The sequence below is a fragment of the Dermatophagoides farinae genome, chromosome 7 (assembly GCF_024713945.1).
Source record: "Dermatophagoides farinae isolate YC_2012a chromosome 7, ASM2471394v1, whole genome shotgun sequence".
NCBI classification, from domain to species: domain Eukaryota; kingdom Metazoa; phylum Arthropoda; class Arachnida; order Sarcoptiformes; family Pyroglyphidae; genus Dermatophagoides; species Dermatophagoides farinae.
The window spans coordinates 3,135,605-3,154,779 of NC_134683.1; the positions used below are offsets into that span (position 1 = coordinate 3,135,605).

The 19,175-nt window shown below is 29.7% G+C and overlaps 5 protein-coding genes across 9 annotated transcripts; 3 read left to right on the top strand and 2 right to left on the bottom strand.

Moving 5' to 3' along the window:
- The first annotated feature begins 434 nt into the window (after positions 1 to 434).
- Positions 435 to 9,423, top strand: LOC124496669 (uncharacterized). 4 transcript variants are annotated; one of them, XM_075733058.1, is made up of 16 exons: positions 435 to 967; positions 1,110 to 1,271; positions 1,335 to 1,463; positions 1,523 to 1,684; positions 1,811 to 2,235; positions 2,299 to 3,382; positions 5,024 to 5,228; positions 6,962 to 7,019; positions 7,082 to 7,234; positions 7,308 to 7,439; positions 7,519 to 7,668; positions 7,748 to 8,290; positions 8,350 to 8,466; positions 8,531 to 8,656; positions 8,726 to 8,848; positions 8,916 to 9,423. In XM_075733058.1, exons 7-16 carry the CDS (start codon positions 5,061 to 5,063, stop codon positions 8,930 to 8,932), a joined length of 1,587 nt encoding a protein of 528 aa, XP_075589173.1. In that variant the 5' UTR covers positions 435 to 967; positions 1,110 to 1,271; positions 1,335 to 1,463; positions 1,523 to 1,684; positions 1,811 to 2,235; positions 2,299 to 3,382; positions 5,024 to 5,060; the 3' UTR covers positions 8,933 to 9,423. The 4 variants fall into 4 exon arrangements, with proteins under 4 accessions (XP_075589173.1, XP_075589172.1, XP_075589174.1 ...); XM_075733057.1 differs by having other exon boundaries at positions 5,027 to 5,228; XM_075733059.1 differs by lacking the exons at positions 435 to 967; positions 1,110 to 1,271; positions 1,335 to 1,463; positions 1,523 to 1,684; positions 1,811 to 2,235 and having other exon boundaries at positions 2,440 to 2,523.
- Positions 9,424 to 9,568: 145 nt separating this feature from the next.
- Positions 9,569 to 11,127, top strand: LOC124496728 (uncharacterized). The gene is made up of 3 exons (XM_047060289.2): positions 9,569 to 10,059; positions 10,137 to 10,586; positions 10,647 to 11,127. Exons 1-3 carry the CDS (start codon positions 9,771 to 9,773, stop codon positions 10,934 to 10,936), a joined length of 1,029 nt encoding a protein of 342 aa, XP_046916245.2. The 5' UTR covers positions 9,569 to 9,770; the 3' UTR covers positions 10,937 to 11,127.
- On the bottom strand, positions 10,924 to 12,450 carry LOC124496735 (smoothelin-like protein 1). The gene is made up of 4 exons (XM_047060297.2): positions 11,976 to 12,450; positions 11,733 to 11,799; positions 11,411 to 11,562; positions 10,924 to 11,328 (listed from the first exon to the last, which is right to left on the bottom strand). The coding sequence occupies exons 1-4, from the start codon at positions 11,978 to 11,980 to the stop codon at positions 11,202 to 11,204; spliced, it is 351 nt and encodes a 116-aa protein (XP_046916253.1). The 5' UTR covers positions 11,981 to 12,450; the 3' UTR covers positions 10,924 to 11,201.
- Positions 12,451 to 12,687: 237 nt separating this feature from the next.
- On the bottom strand, positions 12,688 to 14,811 carry LOC124496713 (uncharacterized). Of its 2 annotated transcripts, none has more exons than XM_075733063.1 (6): positions 14,370 to 14,811; positions 14,020 to 14,085; positions 13,863 to 13,938; positions 13,620 to 13,799; positions 13,252 to 13,548; positions 12,688 to 13,186 (listed from the first exon to the last, which is right to left on the bottom strand). In XM_075733063.1, the coding sequence occupies exons 2-6, from the start codon at positions 14,074 to 14,076 to the stop codon at positions 13,104 to 13,106; spliced, it is 693 nt and encodes a 230-aa protein (XP_075589178.1). In that variant the 5' UTR covers positions 14,077 to 14,085; positions 14,370 to 14,811; the 3' UTR covers positions 12,688 to 13,103. The 2 variants fall into 2 exon arrangements, with proteins under 2 accessions (XP_075589178.1, XP_046916228.1); XM_047060272.2 differs by lacking the exon at positions 14,370 to 14,811 and adding an exon at positions 14,200 to 14,360.
- A 1,198-nt stretch (positions 14,812 to 16,009) lies between these two features.
- Pdk1 (Phosphoinositide-dependent kinase 1) lies at positions 16,010 to 19,107 on the top strand. Its single transcript, XM_047060209.2, has 5 exons — positions 16,010 to 16,445; positions 16,523 to 16,712; positions 16,779 to 16,923; positions 16,989 to 18,000; positions 18,172 to 19,107. The coding sequence occupies exons 1-5, from the start codon at positions 16,374 to 16,376 to the stop codon at positions 18,604 to 18,606; spliced, it is 1,854 nt and encodes a 617-aa protein (XP_046916165.2). The 5' UTR covers positions 16,010 to 16,373; the 3' UTR covers positions 18,607 to 19,107.
- Positions 19,108 to 19,175: the final 68 nt, after the last annotated feature.

Below are 19,175 nucleotides of genomic sequence, written 5' to 3' on the forward strand. Positions count from 1 at the left end.
TGGATTTATCGAATCGAATTTTTTTGTTTCTTTCAACAACATTCGATAATAATGTTAATTATGCATCAATGCTAATGATCAAACGCCATCGTCACCAGGACTGAAATAATTTTCATAGAATTTTATAGAATTAACCCTATCGTTAAATCCGAGATTCATGAATGATAGATTCATCATTATCGAAATACAATCATTGGCTCTGTGAATGAAAACTAACAATTAGTCTATCAAATCAACCGAAAACGAAACAACGACAACAACAACAACAAAATAAAAAGAAAATTTCGAAAAAAATACCAAGAAAATGAAAAAAAAAAAACAAAATAACTGTCCCTAAGTCATCATTTTATACTGTTCTGGTTTTTTTTTTTGCTTTCTTCGAAAATTATCTTGAACTAGATTTGAACACAATGTGTAAATGATGATTGTCATTCAAACGAATTTCTATCTGGTTTTTCTCTTTATTTATGAAATGATTAAGATTTACAATTCAAGACCAAAAACGATTGTGTATGATGAACATGGTGAATAATGGGTGTGTGTGTGTATGTGTGTATTGATTTTTTTTTGTCGAAAACCATTTACACCTGAAAACAAACAAACAAACTGACCGTGGCAACAAGTGGTTCCGCGTTTGCATACTACGACAATAATAGCAAGATTATTATCGATTATCTTGAGGGGCCATTATCATCATCATCATCATCATTTACACCAGAAAAATGTGACATTTTCACAAGAATCATCAAAGAATGAATGTAAAAAAATGCTTCAAAAAAAATAATGGCAGATTTATCCGTTTTCCGTATATATCCTTGATGATATTCAAATTATCATCATCATCATTATCATGGTCGATGGTCACACACGACGTAAACGACGACGATGATCATTATTCTCGTTTCTACCAAGTCTATACTGGTGATAATAGGTGATGATGATGATGATGAATGATGTGATGGAAAAAGTGGGTATTTATTTTTCAATTAGAGCTTTAAAATTGTCCCATATGAGAATAATGACAAAAAAACTGCAAAAAAGAAGAATTTCTTCAGACATTTGACCGAATTTTTTCTGTTTTTGTTTTCTTGTTTGTTTGTTTTTTTTAGTTTTCCCAGAAATTTTTTTTTGTTCATCTTTAAATGTTTTTGGACAATTCAATTTTTCAATTAATCATAATCAAAGCAAGTGAATCGAATAAAAACAAAACAACAAAAAAAATCTGTCTGTGAATTAAAATGAATAACAACAGCAAGAAGAAGAAGAAGAAGGTAAGTAAAAAACTTCATGGGTTGTGATCATCAAGAGTGATTAATTATCATTATCACCTTTAGCGAACAATGTCTTCAGATCCTAAATGGCCATGGTGTGTGTGTTGATCATCGTTTTGTTTTTGTTTACATTATCGGATACATTATCAACATGTTTGATATGTTTTTTTTACACCAAACAGAAACAAAAAGGTGTGTATGAATGATGTGTGTGTCATATGACATTGATTAAAATTGTTTTTTATTTTCAGATTTAAATTTCGGATAAACATAGATATGTGGTCAACAGAATCTATTCAGCTTTCATATATTAAAGAATCAGAGAAAATTTAATTCAAATGGAAATCATAATGATGAATTGTTGTTGTCGTTGTTGTTGTTGATCATCATCTTTAACAATGTTTATTATACAGGTGAAATTTTTCATTCTAAAATTTCTCTTTTATTTTTTCTTCATTCACTATTTGATTTTTTTTTATTTATTTGTTTATAAAATTTAATTCAATGATTTTGATCATCGTCACTGATAACGCTCGTAGTACGTAGTACGTATGAGAAAAAAAAACAAAATGATGATGAGAATGAGTTATATGAGGATTTTCTTCTTCTTCTTCTTCTTCACTTACATTATGTCTGTCTATGTTTTGTTTTTAACATCATCATCACCATCATCATCGTTTCAAATACAAACAGGTCAAGGTTTATCCAATATCATTAATATCATCATTATTATTAACGGAAACATCCTATGGTTGAATATTTCTGTTTCCATCAATCATACACGCAAATGTATGACACATACACAGACAGACTGACTGATTTACAATTTCCAGACATTTTGTATACGGATTCAAATTCAAATACCACCCCTTAGAACACATTTTTCTTAAACTATCATGTTGTTCCATCATCGTGTTTCAGACAACAGTTCCATTATAATCATTATCATGACTAACAAATTGTGGTGAGTGAGAATGATGATGATATCATGATGGTCATTTTAATATTTTTTTTCATTTACTAATAGCGAATCAAATCCGGTAAAAAAAATTGTCTCATCATTTCTTCAACCAACTAGGTGGTCTCGCGATCTCGTTTGTTTTTATCTGACATTGTCGATAATAATATCATCATCATCATTATGGAAAATGATTGTAGTATCATGATTCGACAAATTGATATTGTTTCAATATTAAATTTCATGGCCATTATATATCATCAATCAACAAATCGATACATTGTATCCAACCAAGTATTTGTAAAACATTGATCAACTCATTTTTCATCGTTATGATGAATCTATCACCAATCTTTAAAATTCTGTAATATTCAAACCAGATTCACACTAACACACACACAGTCTAACCTATGACGATTGATTGATGAAAACACCGTTCGATTTTTTTTTCTTACTTCGATCCATTTTAGATGAACAAACAACGAGAATAGCAGCCTGTGTTTTGTGTTTCCATATCATCAAATAGGAGGGTCTTTACAAGAGAAAAAAAACGATTTTCTTTTTTTTTCATAGTTATCGTCGCCTTCATCATACAACATACCAGCCAAAAAAAAAGTTGTTTGTCCATTTCATTCGTTTCTGTGCCATCCACATTTCATACGACCAACATTTTTTGGTCGATTCATTCATTCATTCATTCGTTCGTTGTTGAAAAGAAAACCCCGTAAGCAATCTGAAAATCAAAAACAGCCAATAACTCCAAATGAATCTTTTGTCTGTGTGTGTGTGTGTCTAGTTCATTAGGCAAATGAATGAATGAATGAATTAAGAAACAAAAAACAAATCCATCGTCTTTATATAAAGAAGTGATCAACAATTGTGTGAACCAGTTATTCAATATTGATGAAATCAATTTTAATCACCATTGATTGATAATCATCTTGATACATTTGAAATTTATGAATTTTCCCACATATCACCTGTTTTTTCACGATTAACTGTAAATTTATTTATTATTTGTAATCATCGATATTCTCTTATTTCCTTGTTTGACAATTTCAAATTTCAAATTCATCTATCGATAAATTTTTGTAGCCTTCATTTTTTTTCACATGATTTATCGATTTTCAACATATTAATTTTCAAAACATTGGTGAGTGTGATTTTTTTTCTTTTGCTTTCATTTCGTTTTTAATATCGAATAATAATGAATTAATGTGATGATGAAAAATGAAAAAAAAAAATGTTTGAAATAGCCACTATCTATTTTCAATTGTATGGAAAAAATGATCGATTCAATTCAATTGATCGATCGATCGATCATTCATAATAGCAATTGATGGTTTTATCATTATTGAATGATGCAAACAATAGGTTGATCAATACCTGTGAAAAAATCATACTGATATCTGTATGATTTTTTTTCTTCTCAAAACTTTCATTACCACCATTAATCACTACATTCATTGTATTTTTCAATAGCCAATATATCAAAACAACAGGTGTATCGTTTGAAAATAGACATGTTTTTTTATCCATATTTTTTTATTATTAATTTTCATTGAATTTCTATTTTTATTGTTGTATATTATCAAATGTCGATATTGTTAAGAATCAATATTAATGACAAGCCGATTAATCGTCGTGACATTAAATAAGAGTGATTAGTATTCATCGATCCAATTATCACCCTCTTATAGAATAGAATCGATAGCAAAAAAAAAAAATACAAATGTACCAACAGATGTTTCTCACAATATTCATCCACACAAACAATCAATTCGATAATGGTAAATACCCCTGTCCCTCTTTCTCTCTCTTAGCTAATTGATTGTCACATTATAATCAATTATCTGAATTCTAACACCTAAGTGTAATCTGATCTCATCGTCGGTTTGGCTTTTACCATGAAAATGTCATATAAACTAAACCAATTTACATGTGCGCAAACACAAGTGAGTTAGAGGGCCGTTTTTATTTAAAAAAAAATTCAAACATTTTAAAATGCCGGTTGAAAAAAAACAGGAACCAAAAAAAAATTTTTTGAACTCATAAGTGTCATAAGAATATACAATACACTTTTGTGTTTCAATGATAATAATGATGGAGTTAGTTATAGCTGGTAATCATAATGATCTTATTGCCGGTATTTTGATTCTCAAATCAATCAATCTCAATAAATCGGTCTTTTTTTATGTGAACATTATTCATGACAAAAGAAAAAACAAACATACAAACATTTTTTTCGTTGCGTGATCATCATTATTCTGATTGATCAATCGAATCCATTCACATTGTTTGTTTTTCGATGGAATTGAATGAATGTTTTTCCACATTGAATTTGCATTCATTTCAAATAATAGTAAAAGAATAAAACCGTTTTTTTTTGTTTGTTTGTTTGTTCTGAATAATGCCCCCATTATTATCTATCCGAATCCAAAGGTGATGATAACAACAAACTTCGAATGATGACAATTTGATCGATTCAATTGTTATCATCATCATCATCATTGAAATCATAGTGATTTAGGTCGTCTGTCCGAAGATCTAGATTCGATTTTTTTTAGTACTATTCGATCAACCATGAATTTCAAATTGAAAACGAAAAAAAAATCTTAAATCAATCACCAACAAAATGGGATAACAACTGGAACAAGCTAGTGCTTTACAGTTTTTCATTTTAGATTTTTTTTTCATGAATGATAATGATTATTAATTTTTAAACATTTTGTACAATAATCATAAATTGATTGATGATTGATTTTTTTGTTTTTTTTCAATAATAATTTTCTAGTAGATCAGCAGCAACATCAACCTTTACATAAATAAGAATGTCATCCATAACGATTCATCATCAAATGGAAAGAAGGCGGCTTCAACGAAAACCAAAAACATCGTCATCATCATCATCATCATCATCCATATCGTCGCATTTGTTGTTTGTATCATCAAATTATCAATCGACCATTTTGATGACCATCATTATACAGCTATTGATTGTAAGTATACACACAGTTTTCTTGATTTTTGTTCAATGCTTTTTTTTGACTATGACCGCTTCAAATAAATGCCGATTGCGTGTGTATGTGTGTGTGCATGTGCATGTCATAGTAGACCTAAATCTAAGAAAATTAGAATATGAAGACAAACCAAATTTTTCGTTTTCGTTCTACTAAAATTATTATTGGTGTTTATGGTGATTATGATGATGATGAGTATATATGGTCACAATCTACATAAAATGTAGTTCATCTAATACAATATATTGTTGTTATAAAAATTGGCCTCTGGTCATTGAATGAAACTAAAGGAATATAACATTTAAAAAAACATTTTAAGACCAAATTGATTGAAAGTTTTAAAATTTAAAAAATTCACAATAACCGATATTCGATATAATTATCGATTATCACTTTGTGATGCGAAATTATTTATCTTTTTACTGAATTTAATTCGAAAGTTCAACCAATGTTGATGATAATGATTTTTTTCGCCTATTTACACATTCACCCAGGTATATACAGCACTAATTGCTTCGACCGAGATTCCAATGCAAACATTTGTGATTTCATTTCCGATATCCATTTCCTGATCAATTATTTTGAATTTTAGTTTTTTTTTCAAGAAAAAAAACTCTTTAATTCATTGCAAATTGATCAAATCGGATCGGATATTATTCAAACGAGATCTTGATGTTTTAAATTTTTTGATTAGTTGATTACTTGATGATCCTTTAGAATGTTGTTTTTTTTTATTTTGACAAAAACAAAAACCATCAAACAACAAAATGATCATCATGAACATAATCAGTAGTGCCTCGAGTGTAATGAAAATTTTAAAAATTATAATGCGAAAAAAAAATCTTCAAGTTCAAGGTTCATCATGTGTGTTTGTGTGTGTGTGTGGTGATATGGTAACGAAAAATTTCGATCAAAAAACAAACTCATGATGATATTTGTGATCATAAATCATTAATAAGTGGTTGTCGTTTTTTTTCTTCACGCGGATTTTTTTTCCCTGGGTTATATATCACGTTATATATAACTGTATCATACATGTTTGACATTCAATGTCAATCAATTTATATAAATACATACGAACACACAAACAAATTATTACCATAGTTTAATTTTGCAAACCAAAGCATTTTCATCACACACTAGAAGATTAATCCTTTTGGCTATTTTCAATATAGTTTTTTTTCTTCTCAAATTTCAATGTTTAAATTGTTCACGCGATCACAAATTTTATGTTTACATTAATCTTTTGGTATTTTTATATTCAAATAAGAAACAGCAGCAGCAGCAGCATCAGGTGGATTTTGTTTTCATCTCTCCATTTTTTGATGATTATGATTATCAATCCTTTTGATATTTGCGGAAAAAAATTTTCTTTCTTAACACACTGGTTTGTTTGTTGTTTACTCAGTATAATTATTCTTTTTTTTTTTTTTTGGTATTGACTTGCACGAAAAAAATGCGGAAATTTAATCCCAATATTTTCGTTTTTTTTCATTCTGTTGAAAATTTGATTGAAATAAACAGACAAAAGCAGCTATGTAAGTGTGTGTGTGTTCCATCATTAATATGTAATCGAAGGAATAAAAAAAATTATTAATCATAATTATAATTTGCTTTTTTTGTTGTTGAAAAATTATCAGATGGACAGGTTAAATCAATCATTGCCGATTTACTTGTATAAAAATAATTTTTTTCCCCATTTATTCTCTTAGATTTGTCTGAAAATTGCCAACAATTATGTTGATGCTTTCGATTATTGGCGTAAACTTGGTATGTTTGATTTATTCGAAATTTTTTTTCTCTTTCATTTCTTAATTTTGCAATACAATTAGGTCCATTATCAGCCGATCTAAAACTTGGTACCACATGTCGTAATTCTTTGGAATGTTTATTATTTGTACCACATAGCCAATGTGATTGTCAAACAAATGTTTGTTCATGTCAACCATATCATATTTTATTTAATCAAACTATGTGTCTACCTGGTATGTTTAAAATATTTTAAATTATACAGCAAAATTTTATGGACATTTTTTTGTGCTGAATAAAATAATCTAGCATCATTACTTGGATATGCATGTAGTGTAGATGAACAATGTACAGCTCGTGTTTCGAATGCACAATGTAATAATGGATTATGTCAATGTGAATCAAATTATCTTCCACTTCGTCGTGATAAATGTTTACCACGTATGTTTATTTTTAATATCTATGATCATAGCTTTTCATTTTATTTGTTCGGATTTTTTTGTTTGTTTGAAATATCTAGCTGCTATGGCCGGCGATTTCTGTCTGAATGAACAACAATGTCTTATGGGTAATAAACATTCCAAATGTAAATACATTATTCCACGAATATATGGTAAATGTCGCTGTTTGGAAGGTTTCCATCAAACTAAAGATAATCATTGTTTGCCAAGTAAGTTTAATTTTTTCAAGAAAAAAACGTCGAATGATGATTATTTAAACCAACACAATATTACAATTTATATAATCAGATCTACAAAGTTCATGTAATGATTCATTTGAATGTCAACAAGTGACACCAAATTCTTATTGTGCCAAATCATTGTTTGGTTCGAATAAATGCCAATGTAAACCCGGATTCCAGGAATCTAAAGATCAACAAACATGTCGACCATTGCCAACGACAACGACAACTACTACTACGACTACGACGACGACTGAACCACCAAGACAGATTATAACAAATGATGATCTATTACCCAACATTATCGATGATGATGATGAAGAAGAAATTTCATTTGAAGATGAACCACAAATCCGTAATGCAAATGCTGTTTCATTGGGTAAACCATGTAATCATTCATTCGAATGTCAACTTCGTGATCCATATTCTCGATGTATCGATGGTATTTGTGAATGCACTAAACGTTCCGATAATTGTAGTGCACAGAATACAGGATGTCATGCCGATACATTTCAATGTCGTAATGGACAATGTGTTTCTTGGTATTTTGTTTGTGATAACAATAATAATTGCGATGATGGTTCTGATGAAATTGAATGTGAACCACATAGTAAGTTTATTTTCAAGTTATTCCAAATTTCTTACTAATAATTTTTTATCTTTGAAAAGATTGTCCAAAAGAAGCATTTCAATGTAAATCTGATGGTGTTTGTGTGGCAAGACAAACAATTTGTAATGGCAAATGGGACTGTACAGATGGATCAGATGAAGCTCTCTGTCATAAAGGTTTGTCATTTTTATTTGAATTTTATGTTTAATCACCATGTTAAATCAAAATCCTTAATTATAGGAAATTCTTGTGATAGTCAAGCTTGGCAATGTAAATCTGGACAATGTTTACCTCAATATGCATTCTGTAATGCTGTTCCTGACTGTCTTGATGGTAGCGATGAAGATGAAGAAATCTGTGAAAGCTGTAATTAGTAAATTCAGATCTTTGTAATATATCCACTAACCAGTATTCTATTTTTTACCACTTAATTAGCTATGACCTGTCCAAATGGAACATTTACATGTTCAAATCGAATGTGTCGATCAACGGCTATTCTATGTAGCGGTGTAGATGGATGTGGAGATAATAGTGATGAAGAACAATGTGAAGTTTGCTGTAAGCTTTTGTTTGAAATTTCTTTTTTTTCTAGAAACCTAAAATTTTTTCATTTACTAATAAATAGATTGCCAGAAACCATGATACTCATTATATGATATTGATAATGGACAATTTGGATCTTGTAAGAGGTCATCAACGCCATATATACACATCATTATCATTGGATACCAAATTTTCATCTTTTTTTCTCACAAAATTCCAAACTCATTTTTTTTAATTTATTATCATCATTACCATTACAATTTTTCTTTTGTCATCGTTGAAAAATCGAATGTTTTTTCTTGTAATTCTTTCAAGCTAAAATTATCATCATCAAACACAACTAAAGAGCCTGCCCAAATAAACTAAATCAAATTCCAGTCATCATGGCCAATTAATGATTGACCATTCAAATGACTGGCTAACTTTTTTTTTAAATATGTGCAATTTTTTCTTCATAAATGAATCATTTTTCAGTAATGAAATTTTTTTTATATTGATTTTTATTGACAATTTTTTTTTTTGTTGTAAATATAATGCTAAACATTTATTTCTATTAATAATATAATATATTCGAATGAATTAATTGTGAATGATTTGACTATCGATAATCGTATATGGATGAACAATAACCTAATCGATAGTTCGTTCGATGGTGATGAGGTGTAAAATCGAATTTTTTTTTGTTGAACCATAATCGACAATGAATTCGAACATGAGGAAGGGGTTGCTAATCACATATTCATCACACAAATCCATCTCATTGGTTATCAATGAAAGGATAAAGCGTTTGTTTCATCTTTGCCCACTACTACTCCAATACAATTGTCGTTTTACAAATATAATATAAAAACTCATCGTTTGAACACAAATCATTTCATTTGATTAATCACTTTTGATAATCGCTCAAACAATTGATTTGTTTTTTCGTTCGTTCAAAATGGCGGATTTTTTTAAAATCGAAAATGTCTATTCATCATCGTTCGAACAACAACAACAGCAACAATATATGATGATGGATATGAATCCTATTTCAAATGATGAAAATAATAAAAATGTTCTACTCACTGTTGATGATGTAACAACAACAGCATCAGATACAACCTCATATCATTTGTTATCGAATCTTAATCAAGATTATTATATTAATCATAATTTTTTAGATCAGCCTGATATGGTACAATTATCGAACATAAATTGTCCAAATGATAATAATGGCAACAAACAAGGTAACGTAAACATCTAAGTGCTTTATATAATTTTTCTTAATTCGACTTCATTTCAAATATTTAATTTCCATTTATAGTTGATCTGGCAGCAATTTCCACACAACCTGTAGTCATCAATAACACGGATTTCTACTATCACGATACAAATTTGAATTATTCTCCGATTTCCGAAATGATATCGACATCTCCACAATCTACGGCTTCAAATTTTTCAACAACATCAACTGTTTTGGATTCTGCAATTCAAACACCATTGCCGCAATCAAATTATTATCCATTCAATTATATGGTCTCAGACATTTCATCGCAAAACCAATTGAATGTTACAAACGATTGGAATTATAATAATAATAATATTGATTTGTCTTTTTTCAATCAAAATGTAATTCCAGCGCCAATTTCTTCTGTTTCTATGTCTGATGTACAATCTACATTGGTCAATCCAAAATCGATGAATCAACAACAAATCAAACCAACAGCGGCACCCAAGATGAATAAGCCTGTCAATCCGAAGTCTAATTCTAACCGTAAGTATTAGTGTTAATTGTTTCATTTGAAATATTTCAATTTTTTTCTTTATTCAACAGAATCGTCCGATGATTTAGCAAGAAAACTTGAAATGAAACGTGAACGAAATCGTGTAGCCGCAAGAAAATGTCGCAACAAAAAACTTCAACTTATTGAAGAATATAAAAAAACTAATGCCATGTTGCAAAAAGACATTGAAGAATCGGAAGCCGTGTTGCGGAAAATCAATGCCCGAAAATTCGAATTACGAGCTGCATTATTAAATGCATTAAATTCATATCCATTGATATCTTCAACACCTTCGATAGTATTGCAGCAAAATAATCAGCAATCAACTGCAGACCAATAATTTCAATTTTAATCAATAATTAATATAATCGAATTTGAATTGCAATGAATTCAAATTACTAAAATTGACTTGTTTTTTTTGTTAAATTTGTGCATTTTTCATTCTAAATTGATAATCTTTCCATATCAAATTTTGTTGACTAGATATATATTATTATATTATGATTAATTAAAGATAATTCCAATCATAAACACGTTTTTTTTATTGATTTGAACAAAAGAATCATTAAACAGAAAGACAGAAAAGTGATTCACAAAGATATTTATCAATCTTTGTCATGTAATTTTCGATAAACAGCTTGCATATAAGTGAAAACACATTTAGGATCCGGCTTGTCTTTAGCAGCCAACATATCATCCACTTCGATCATTGGTGGAACATCAATCTTATCTCTGAAACAAAATAATAATATGATTAAAAATAAAATCAATGGCAAATCTTACTGTAAGTAGTAATAGTAGTAGTATCACTTACTGAATAGTGTTGAAAGCAATTGTCAGATTTTCTCGACGATTATTCGGATCAAGTTTGTCATATTCAAATGAATCTGGAAAAAAATGATGAATCAAAGCACAGAATGCCATACCATTAGCCCAACTGCTCGAAAAATTTTCAATGTTGACATGCTAAAAAACATAATGAATTAGAAAAAAAAACGGTGTATGACAAAGTTAATGTTGAAGGCGAAAAAAATTTTTTCCATTATAAAATGCTCATGACACATTATATCAAACCAGATGAGGCGAATAGTTTTTAAAGATTATGGTTGATAATAGACATATAATATGATTATTACCTCATATCCTCTGGTTTTGGCTTTGCTCCATCGAAGCAACATGTCTTTGATCTGGGCAGGAGTAGGACTGTAGGCGTCCCGACAACAACAGTGGGGTGTGCAAGTGATTGATGAATAAAATGAAATTTACATGGATGAATGGTGAAATTTAAGAATTAAAATATAGTCAACATCATCATCATCATTAGGAATTCATACAGTTTAAGAATCAAATAATGATTGTATAGAATAAAAAAAACTTACGGCATTTTTTAACTTCGGATTCTGATAACAAAAATTCGATTCGCTAATGGAAATTGGATAAAGTTTTTTTCACACCAGTGTGTTTTTGATTGTTGGTTTGAAATAAAAATGATCAACTATAGAAAATTTGAAAACTAATTCAAATCGGAAAAAAACACACTAGTGATGATTATTTAAGACAACAACTGGCTCATCAAATAATAATAATAATAATAATAATGCGAAACATAAAACAAACAGAACATTTGGAAAATAAATATAAAAAAAATGTTAGAATTGAATCTAATAAATTCATTTTTGGTATTCAATTCACTTGATGATGACGGATGAAAGACATGCGCGAATGTTGATGATAATCATCATCACCATGATTATATCCGATGCCAACAATTGATCAAACAAGAGAAGACAAACAAGAAATGTAGTAGACCGAATAAAATTCTATTTCGGGTATCATCATCATAGAAATAGACATACATCAACATTATCATTTTGAAATGAAATCTCGGCATAAATCGAGCAATAAGCATCATCAAATAAGATATTCTTCTATATTCATATATGTTTAGTAATATCGTCACTTGGTTAATGGCAAATGATGATTTTTCTTCATCACTTATAAATTCAAATCTCTATATATATATGAACCCCTGTATATGACAGCTATGAATTCGGATATTTCCCAATAACGAGGCAAATAACTAAAACTGCATTGAAAATATAGAATTTTTTTTTTCTTTAATTATCACGTATCAGGCTATGTAAAGAATATATATTCATTGATTGACATAAATTCGTTGCAAAGGAAAGCTCAATTGTATTGTGTTTGTATATGAGTGCAAACGATAGAATTTACTCATCATTACAACATGTTTAAATAGATTGCGAAAGAAAACGAAAACGAAAAAAAAAACAAAATCAAAATGGCAGAGAAACAATAATAATGATTCAAGGGTTGGTTAATTAGTTGGCTCAATGGCAGAAGAATTCAATTCTGATTTGACTGACGAATGATGATCAAACAAATAAATCATGATTCATTTGAATTTTATTTGTGACTATTTCAATTGTGATGCGGCAATGATTATTGGCATGGATGTCAATGGTTTTCTGTTGTTGTTGTTGTTTTTATTTGCTCGTGCCATCTCTAAACGATGTGGTACCGATGACTTTTTTCAAACGTGGATCTTCCACCAATTCTCCTGGATCGACTGTAAAAAGAATTTAAAAAATGACAATATGTTAAAATGCAAATAAAAAATAAAATATGGATTACCATCGTATCGTTTTAATTCTTCGAGTACAACTTGTTTAGGACCAGCACCTTGTCTTGATACATAATCATATGCTTTCAATAAACGTTTCTTATCTTCTTCGGCTTCTTGTTGTCGTTGTCGAATAAATTCCTGTGCTGGATCATCTTTGGTCATTGCACCAGCAGGTCCTGAACGTGCAGCCACTGAATAGGATTCCAGAATTTTTTTCTTTCGTTCTTCGGCACTTCGTTTACATTGCTGTAGAACATCTTCGACTAAACCTTTGTCATTGATGCTTGGAGAGGATGGTGGTGTAACTATGTTTGTATAAACCCCATTTTGGATTAGAATCCATTTCAGAAGAACCAAAATTTATAAAATCGCTTACCTTGTCCGGTTGTATAGATACCAATGTCCATTGTTTTTTTACCACCAGCCGGTGCAGATCGTGCCATCTGATCATACATAGCCAATGTACGGGCTTTATGTTCAGCTGCTTTTCGTTGTCGTTCGTCGATCATCTCTTGACGGCTATTGTTTAATCGTTCCAATTTTGCATCTCGTTTAGCTTTAATAAAAAACAACAAAATTGAATGATGAAAAGCATGAATGAAAAAAAACTTTGGCTAACCTCTTTCGATAGAACGTATTTCTTGCATGCGTCCACGAATCGCTTTCCGATCATCAATATCTTCAGTCTGATCCAACTGTGAAAAGAGAAAGTGACATTATAGTTCCTGTATTAGAATTCAAATTCTTCAATACATTTTTTCTGAAAAAAAACATACCAGATTTTGCAGAAGATTCATATCGGTAAGCTCATCAAGATTAATTTCTTGTTCCATTTTCGGACCCTATACACAGCAGAAAAAATAAACATATTAATTAGAGCATGAAATGATTAAATCAATCGAATTTTAGATTAAAGGTCAAGAAGATTAATTAAAAAAAAATTAAATGATACATGCCATGCTGTATGTATGATTTGATTGACAAAGTTTTTTTCTCTCACTCTCTCTATATGTGCGTGTATGTGTGATCTTGAATAGCAATGAGAGAATCAACGACTAAAAATGACTTAAATTGGGTGAAAATCAAACCTCCTTATGAATAAAAAAAAATAAAGAATATTACTTACACGAAAAAAATGTGAAAATTAACAACAAACAACAAAAACAACAACAAGAAGAAAATAAGATAAACCAATGGGAGAAATATTTGCCCGCACTGTATGTGTGTTGATAGAAAAAATAATTTTTTTAGAAAATTTAGGCAAAAGAAAAAACTAAAATTAAATTATTTGTCTTGAATACAAGCACAGTGCAGTGTGTGTGTGTTTTTTTTTCTGGTTAATTAATGGAGATGTACGAAATATATAAGAATAAAAAGAATCGACGGTGACAAACGTTGTTGTCGGATAAGACCAACAAGAATGGCAAATATTTTCTTCTTTTTTTTGATGCTGCAACAACGACAACAACAACAACCGTTGGTGGCGGCACCGGGCGTTAAATTTCTTTTTCAATGTAATCGGTTATTATCTTTGGTTGGTTGACAGCATCTTTTGCAACTACAGGATCGTTTGTGATCACAACAACAAGCCATGTAGCCAAAAGATTCATCCAACAACATCTTCGATGGCGACATGATGATTACGGAATATTTTTCTTTTTTTCTCTCTCTCTTGTTTATTCACGTTGGCATTTTTTGATATAAATGGCAATGGTTTTTCCATAGGCCTAAAAATACCTTTTTTAACCATAATGTCTTTCCCATCCCATCATCGAAATCATTAGAATTCAAAGGGACCATTTCATGAATATAAAAATTCTGTCTGTGTTGGCGATGATGTTTCGAAGTGCTAGCGAAAGAAGATTTCAATTTTTCTTTTAGAACCAATGTTGAGATGTTGCCAATTTTATTTCTATGCTTATACAATTGCAATAGCAGATTGTTGTTTGCATTTGATCACCGAAGAAGAAAAAGAAGACGACCGTAAACAATTTTGTTTTCTACACAGAAAAAAAATCCAAATCCAATCTAATAAGGATGAAAAGCAAAAACAAAAAAAATCATACCGGTTCATAATTTTGAATGGCGAGCTATTGTTTGTTTGTTTATTTCAATTTCAATTTCAATTAAAGATGCAACTGTAATACTTAGGCAATATGAAGAAAGATTCGGTTCACTTCACATTTTTTCTGAACGTTGAACTTTTCAATTTTGTGATCTTGAACATTTCGTTTGTGATTGGATTAAAACGGATCATCCGGATTTTAAACATGAATTAAAAAGAAAAAACAAAAACAATGATTTTTTTTTCAATAACAATAACCATACCATATTGATTATAAAAATAGAATCATGGAAAAAAAATCAATCATTTTATTCGACAAATCGAATGAATGTTTGTGACAATAATCATCATCATCGTCATTTTATTTATAAATAGATCATTATTATAGATGATGATGAAATAGGATACATACACACACACACACACACACACACACACATTCATTTTAAGCCTTTTTCACATGTGAATTTGATTTTGATGACAAGAAAAAAAACACTCAGATCATCGACATCAAATCATAAGACAAACAAAATGAATGAATAAGAAAAAATTATGATGTACGGAAGCCAGTAAATAAATGAAAATACAATGTTCGAATCAAATTTCAAGTCGTAAATTTTTTTTAAATAATAACGTCATTTTTGAACAAACCTCGATTGGTCATCTGTTTTGGCTGTTTTTGTTTTTTTTTTTTTTGCTTTCCAATGATTATTGAGAGATTTTGTGTTGTCTTTTTTTTTGTATTTTATTTGATGTGTATCTTGTGGTCTCTCTGTACGTGTCCAATATATTATTATATTATTATTGCTCATCCGTCATCTGTCTAAATACATTTCACATTTTGATACGTTTTTTCCCAATTATTGAAATCTCTATTTTAATATATTGTATTATAATAAAATTGATTTCTGGTTCACCCAAATTTTTTTTTTGTTTGTTTGATCACAAACGACCAGCAATTAATAAAAAAAAGACGCACACATCCATACATTCCAACATTCGAATACTCGACGTTGGTGTGTGGTTGCTGTGGTATTAAAAACCATATTGACCACAACAACGATAATGGACACTGCCAAACGTTGTGCCGAAGATTTTGTTTTTCACAGAATCATCGGTGAAGGATCATTCTCAGTTGTAAGTAATTTTTGGATACAAAACGTTTTTTACTATCAATAATAATAATAATTTTTTTTGTCAATTCAAATATCCAGGTGTATCTAGCCCGTGATGTTCATACAAAATGTCTATGTGCTGTGAAAGTATGTGAAAAATCACATATTCATCGTGAAAAGATGCACAAAGCAATTCTTCGGGAGAAACAAATTATGAAATATTTGACCGAAAAACAATCGAAATTTATCATAAAATTATTGTCTACATTTCAAGATGATACCCGATTATGTATGTACATTTGTTTCAATGCAAAAAAAAAATTCATTCTATTTTTTTTGTTTTTAATCCAATTAGTTTTTGTCCTAAATTATTGTGTTAATGGTGAACTATTATCCTTTATAAATCAACGTGAAATATTCGATCATAAGGCCACATTATTCTATGCTGCCGAAATTCTTTTAGCTCTTGAACATCTTCATCGATATGATATTGTTCATCGGTAAGTTTTGATGATTAATTTTAATTCATTTCATTTTATTAATGATGTTGATTGTTTGATTTTAGTGACCTAAAACCGGAAAATATATTATTGAATGAAAAAATGCACATACAAATCACTGATTTTGGTTCGGCTTTCTTCCTAAATGATCCAACTGGTGAAAAGAATGATCCATTTGATGCCAAATACTCGCAACAACATCGTAGTCGTAAAAATTCATTTGTCGGTACTGCACAATATGTATCGCCAGAAATGTTGACCAATAAAAACATAACTGGCATGTGTGATTTATGGGCATGGGCTTGTATGCTATATCAGATGATTACTTCATCGCCACCATTTTCTGGTAGTAATGAATATAGTATATTTCAAAAGATACAAAATTTAGATTATAAATTTCCGGAAAATTTTCCTGATGATGCAAAAGAATTGATTGAATCAATATTGAAAATAGATCCTACACAACGTCTTGGTGCCGATGATGATATTAAAAGCAATGATGGTTATATATCGATACGAAATCATAGATTTTTTCATCCATTAAATAATGATTGGAATCTTTTAAATAAACAACCACCACAACAATTATTAGCCGTTGCACGTAATGATGTATCAATAGAAGAACTATGCATTGAATTTGAGTCAATGAATTTGGCACCTGGTTTGAATGAGAAACAAATCACTCGGCTACTTTGTCTTTCATTGCATCAAGAATCTGATTCATTTAAACCTAACAATGCCAACAATTGTGATAATAACAAAACTAATAATACAACGTCCATGGTGAACAAACGTAGACACATATTGGATATAACGGCCAAAGAATTTGAAGAACGTTTACGTAAACAAAAAGAAACAAACAAATTTCATCCGTTTGTTGAGAATAATCTTATTATAAAACAAGGATTGATTGATAAGAAAAAAGGTTTCTTTCCAAGACGTCGTATGTTCCTGTTAACAACTGGGCCACATATATATTATGTTGATCCGGCCAATATGGTACTGAAAGGTGAGGTACCATTCTGTAAAGAGATGAGAACTGAAGCGAAAAATTTTCGTAATTTCTATATACATGTTGTAAGTATAAAATATATCCATAATTTTTTTTGTTGTTGCCCAAATGATTATCAGATAATTGCTCAATCTTTTTCTTTTTTTTTCTCGTTTTGTTCCGGCACGCCTCAACCATTATGATATATGATCATCATCATCATCATAATGATAAAAATCTTGGTATAAATATAATAGCCAAACCGAACGTACATTCTCGAAGATATAACAAATAATGCACCCGGTTGGTGTGAAATAATTGACGAAGTAAAAAAACATGCCTTACAAGATCAATTAGCCTCCGCTGCTGCTGCTGCTACTATCATTGGTGGTGATGAAGATGGCTTACATGTAAATCAACATCATCATCAACAACAATCATCATCATCAACAAAATTACTGGATCAACAACAACAACAACAACAGAATATGAATAACGGTCTAATAACAATCAATAATAATATCAATAACAACAACAGTAATATCAATAGCAATAGTACAAATAGTAGTTATATAAAAAAATCAAAAAATAGTCTATTTAATTTGAATATTAAAAAAATGACTGTCGTTACGGCCACCAATAACAATAATGCCAACACCGAGAATAGCGGAATTGGTGGTGGTGGTAATTGAGAAAATTGTCATCGTATATAATCTTTATTATCATCATCATCATCATTATTATTATCATCGGTCATTCTGATGGTTATTGTCGTGGGAAGAAAAAAAAAATTCTATGGAGTAATCAATAAAAGAAAAAGATTCCAATATGCAAGCCCAATGTTTTTTGTTTTGTTTTGTTTTTATTTCGATTCTGTTGAATACAAAAAAAAATGTCACGTAGTATATACAGTGAAAGAAGATGATGATGATGTTTGAAAAACAAAACAAAACTACAATCCTTTGTTCTATAATTTATTTCATTCATTATCAATTTGTTTGTTTAAATTTTTTTTTTTTTTTTTTGATTATCACCACTTTTTTTACATGAACACGCAAACACACAAACACAGACATATGTCTTTACCACACACATCATCATTATATATATATTCGAATCGAATAAACAAAACAAAACAAAATTAGTGGAAATCTGAAATAATAAATTTCGAAATTTTCTATTTGAATTTAAAACAGAATTGTTTGCCTGTATGTTTTTGTTTTGTTTTTGTTGACCACAATATTATCGCCAAATATGGTCA

Excerpts from the sequence above, each read along its gene's own strand:
- LOC124496728 (XM_047060289.2), top strand. The coding sequence starts at position 9,771 with ATGGCGGATTTTTTTAAAATCGAAAATGTCTATTCATCATCGTTCGAA. Across the intron at positions 10,060-10,136 it reads TAATAATGGCAACAAACAAG|TTGATCTGGCAGCAATTTCC; the intron begins GTAACGTAAACA and ends TTCCATTTATAG. Across the intron at positions 10,587-10,646 it reads TCCGAAGTCTAATTCTAACC|AATCGTCCGATGATTTAGCA; the intron begins GTAAGTATTAGT and ends TTTATTCAACAG.
- LOC124496713 (XM_047060272.2), bottom strand. Across the intron at positions 13,939-14,019 it reads TGAATCTTCTGCAAAATCTG|TTGGATCAGACTGAAGATAT; the intron begins GTATGTTTTTTT and ends CTCTTTTCACAG. Across the intron at positions 13,800-13,862 it reads AATACGTTCTATCGAAAGAG|CTAAACGAGATGCAAAATTG; the intron begins GTTAGCCAAAGT and ends TTTTTATTAAAG.
- Pdk1 (XM_047060209.2), top strand. The coding sequence starts at position 16,374 with ATGGACACTGCCAAACGTTGTGCCGAAGATTTTGTTTTTCACAGAATC. Across the intron at positions 16,713-16,778 it reads TCAAGATGATACCCGATTAT|TTTTTGTCCTAAATTATTGT; the intron begins GTATGTACATTT and ends TAATCCAATTAG. Across the intron at positions 16,924-16,988 it reads CGATATGATATTGTTCATCG|TGACCTAAAACCGGAAAATA; the intron begins GTAAGTTTTGAT and ends GTTTGATTTTAG.
- LOC124496669 (XM_075733058.1), top strand. The coding sequence starts at position 5,061 with ATGTCATCCATAACGATTCATCATCAAATGGAAAGAAGGCGGCTTCAA. Across the intron at positions 7,020-7,081 it reads CGATTATTGGCGTAAACTTG|GTCCATTATCAGCCGATCTA; the intron begins GTATGTTTGATT and ends CAATACAATTAG. Across the intron at positions 7,669-7,747 it reads AGATAATCATTGTTTGCCAA|ATCTACAAAGTTCATGTAAT; the intron begins GTAAGTTTAATT and ends TTATATAATCAG.
- LOC124496735 (XM_047060297.2), bottom strand. Across the intron at positions 11,563-11,732 it reads CCAAAACCAGAGGATATGAG|CATGTCAACATTGAAAATTT; the intron begins GTAATAATCATA and ends TATGTTTTTTAG. Across the intron at positions 11,329-11,410 it reads ATTGCTTTCAACACTATTCA|AGATAAGATTGATGTTCCAC; the intron begins GTAAGTGATACT and ends ATTTTGTTTCAG.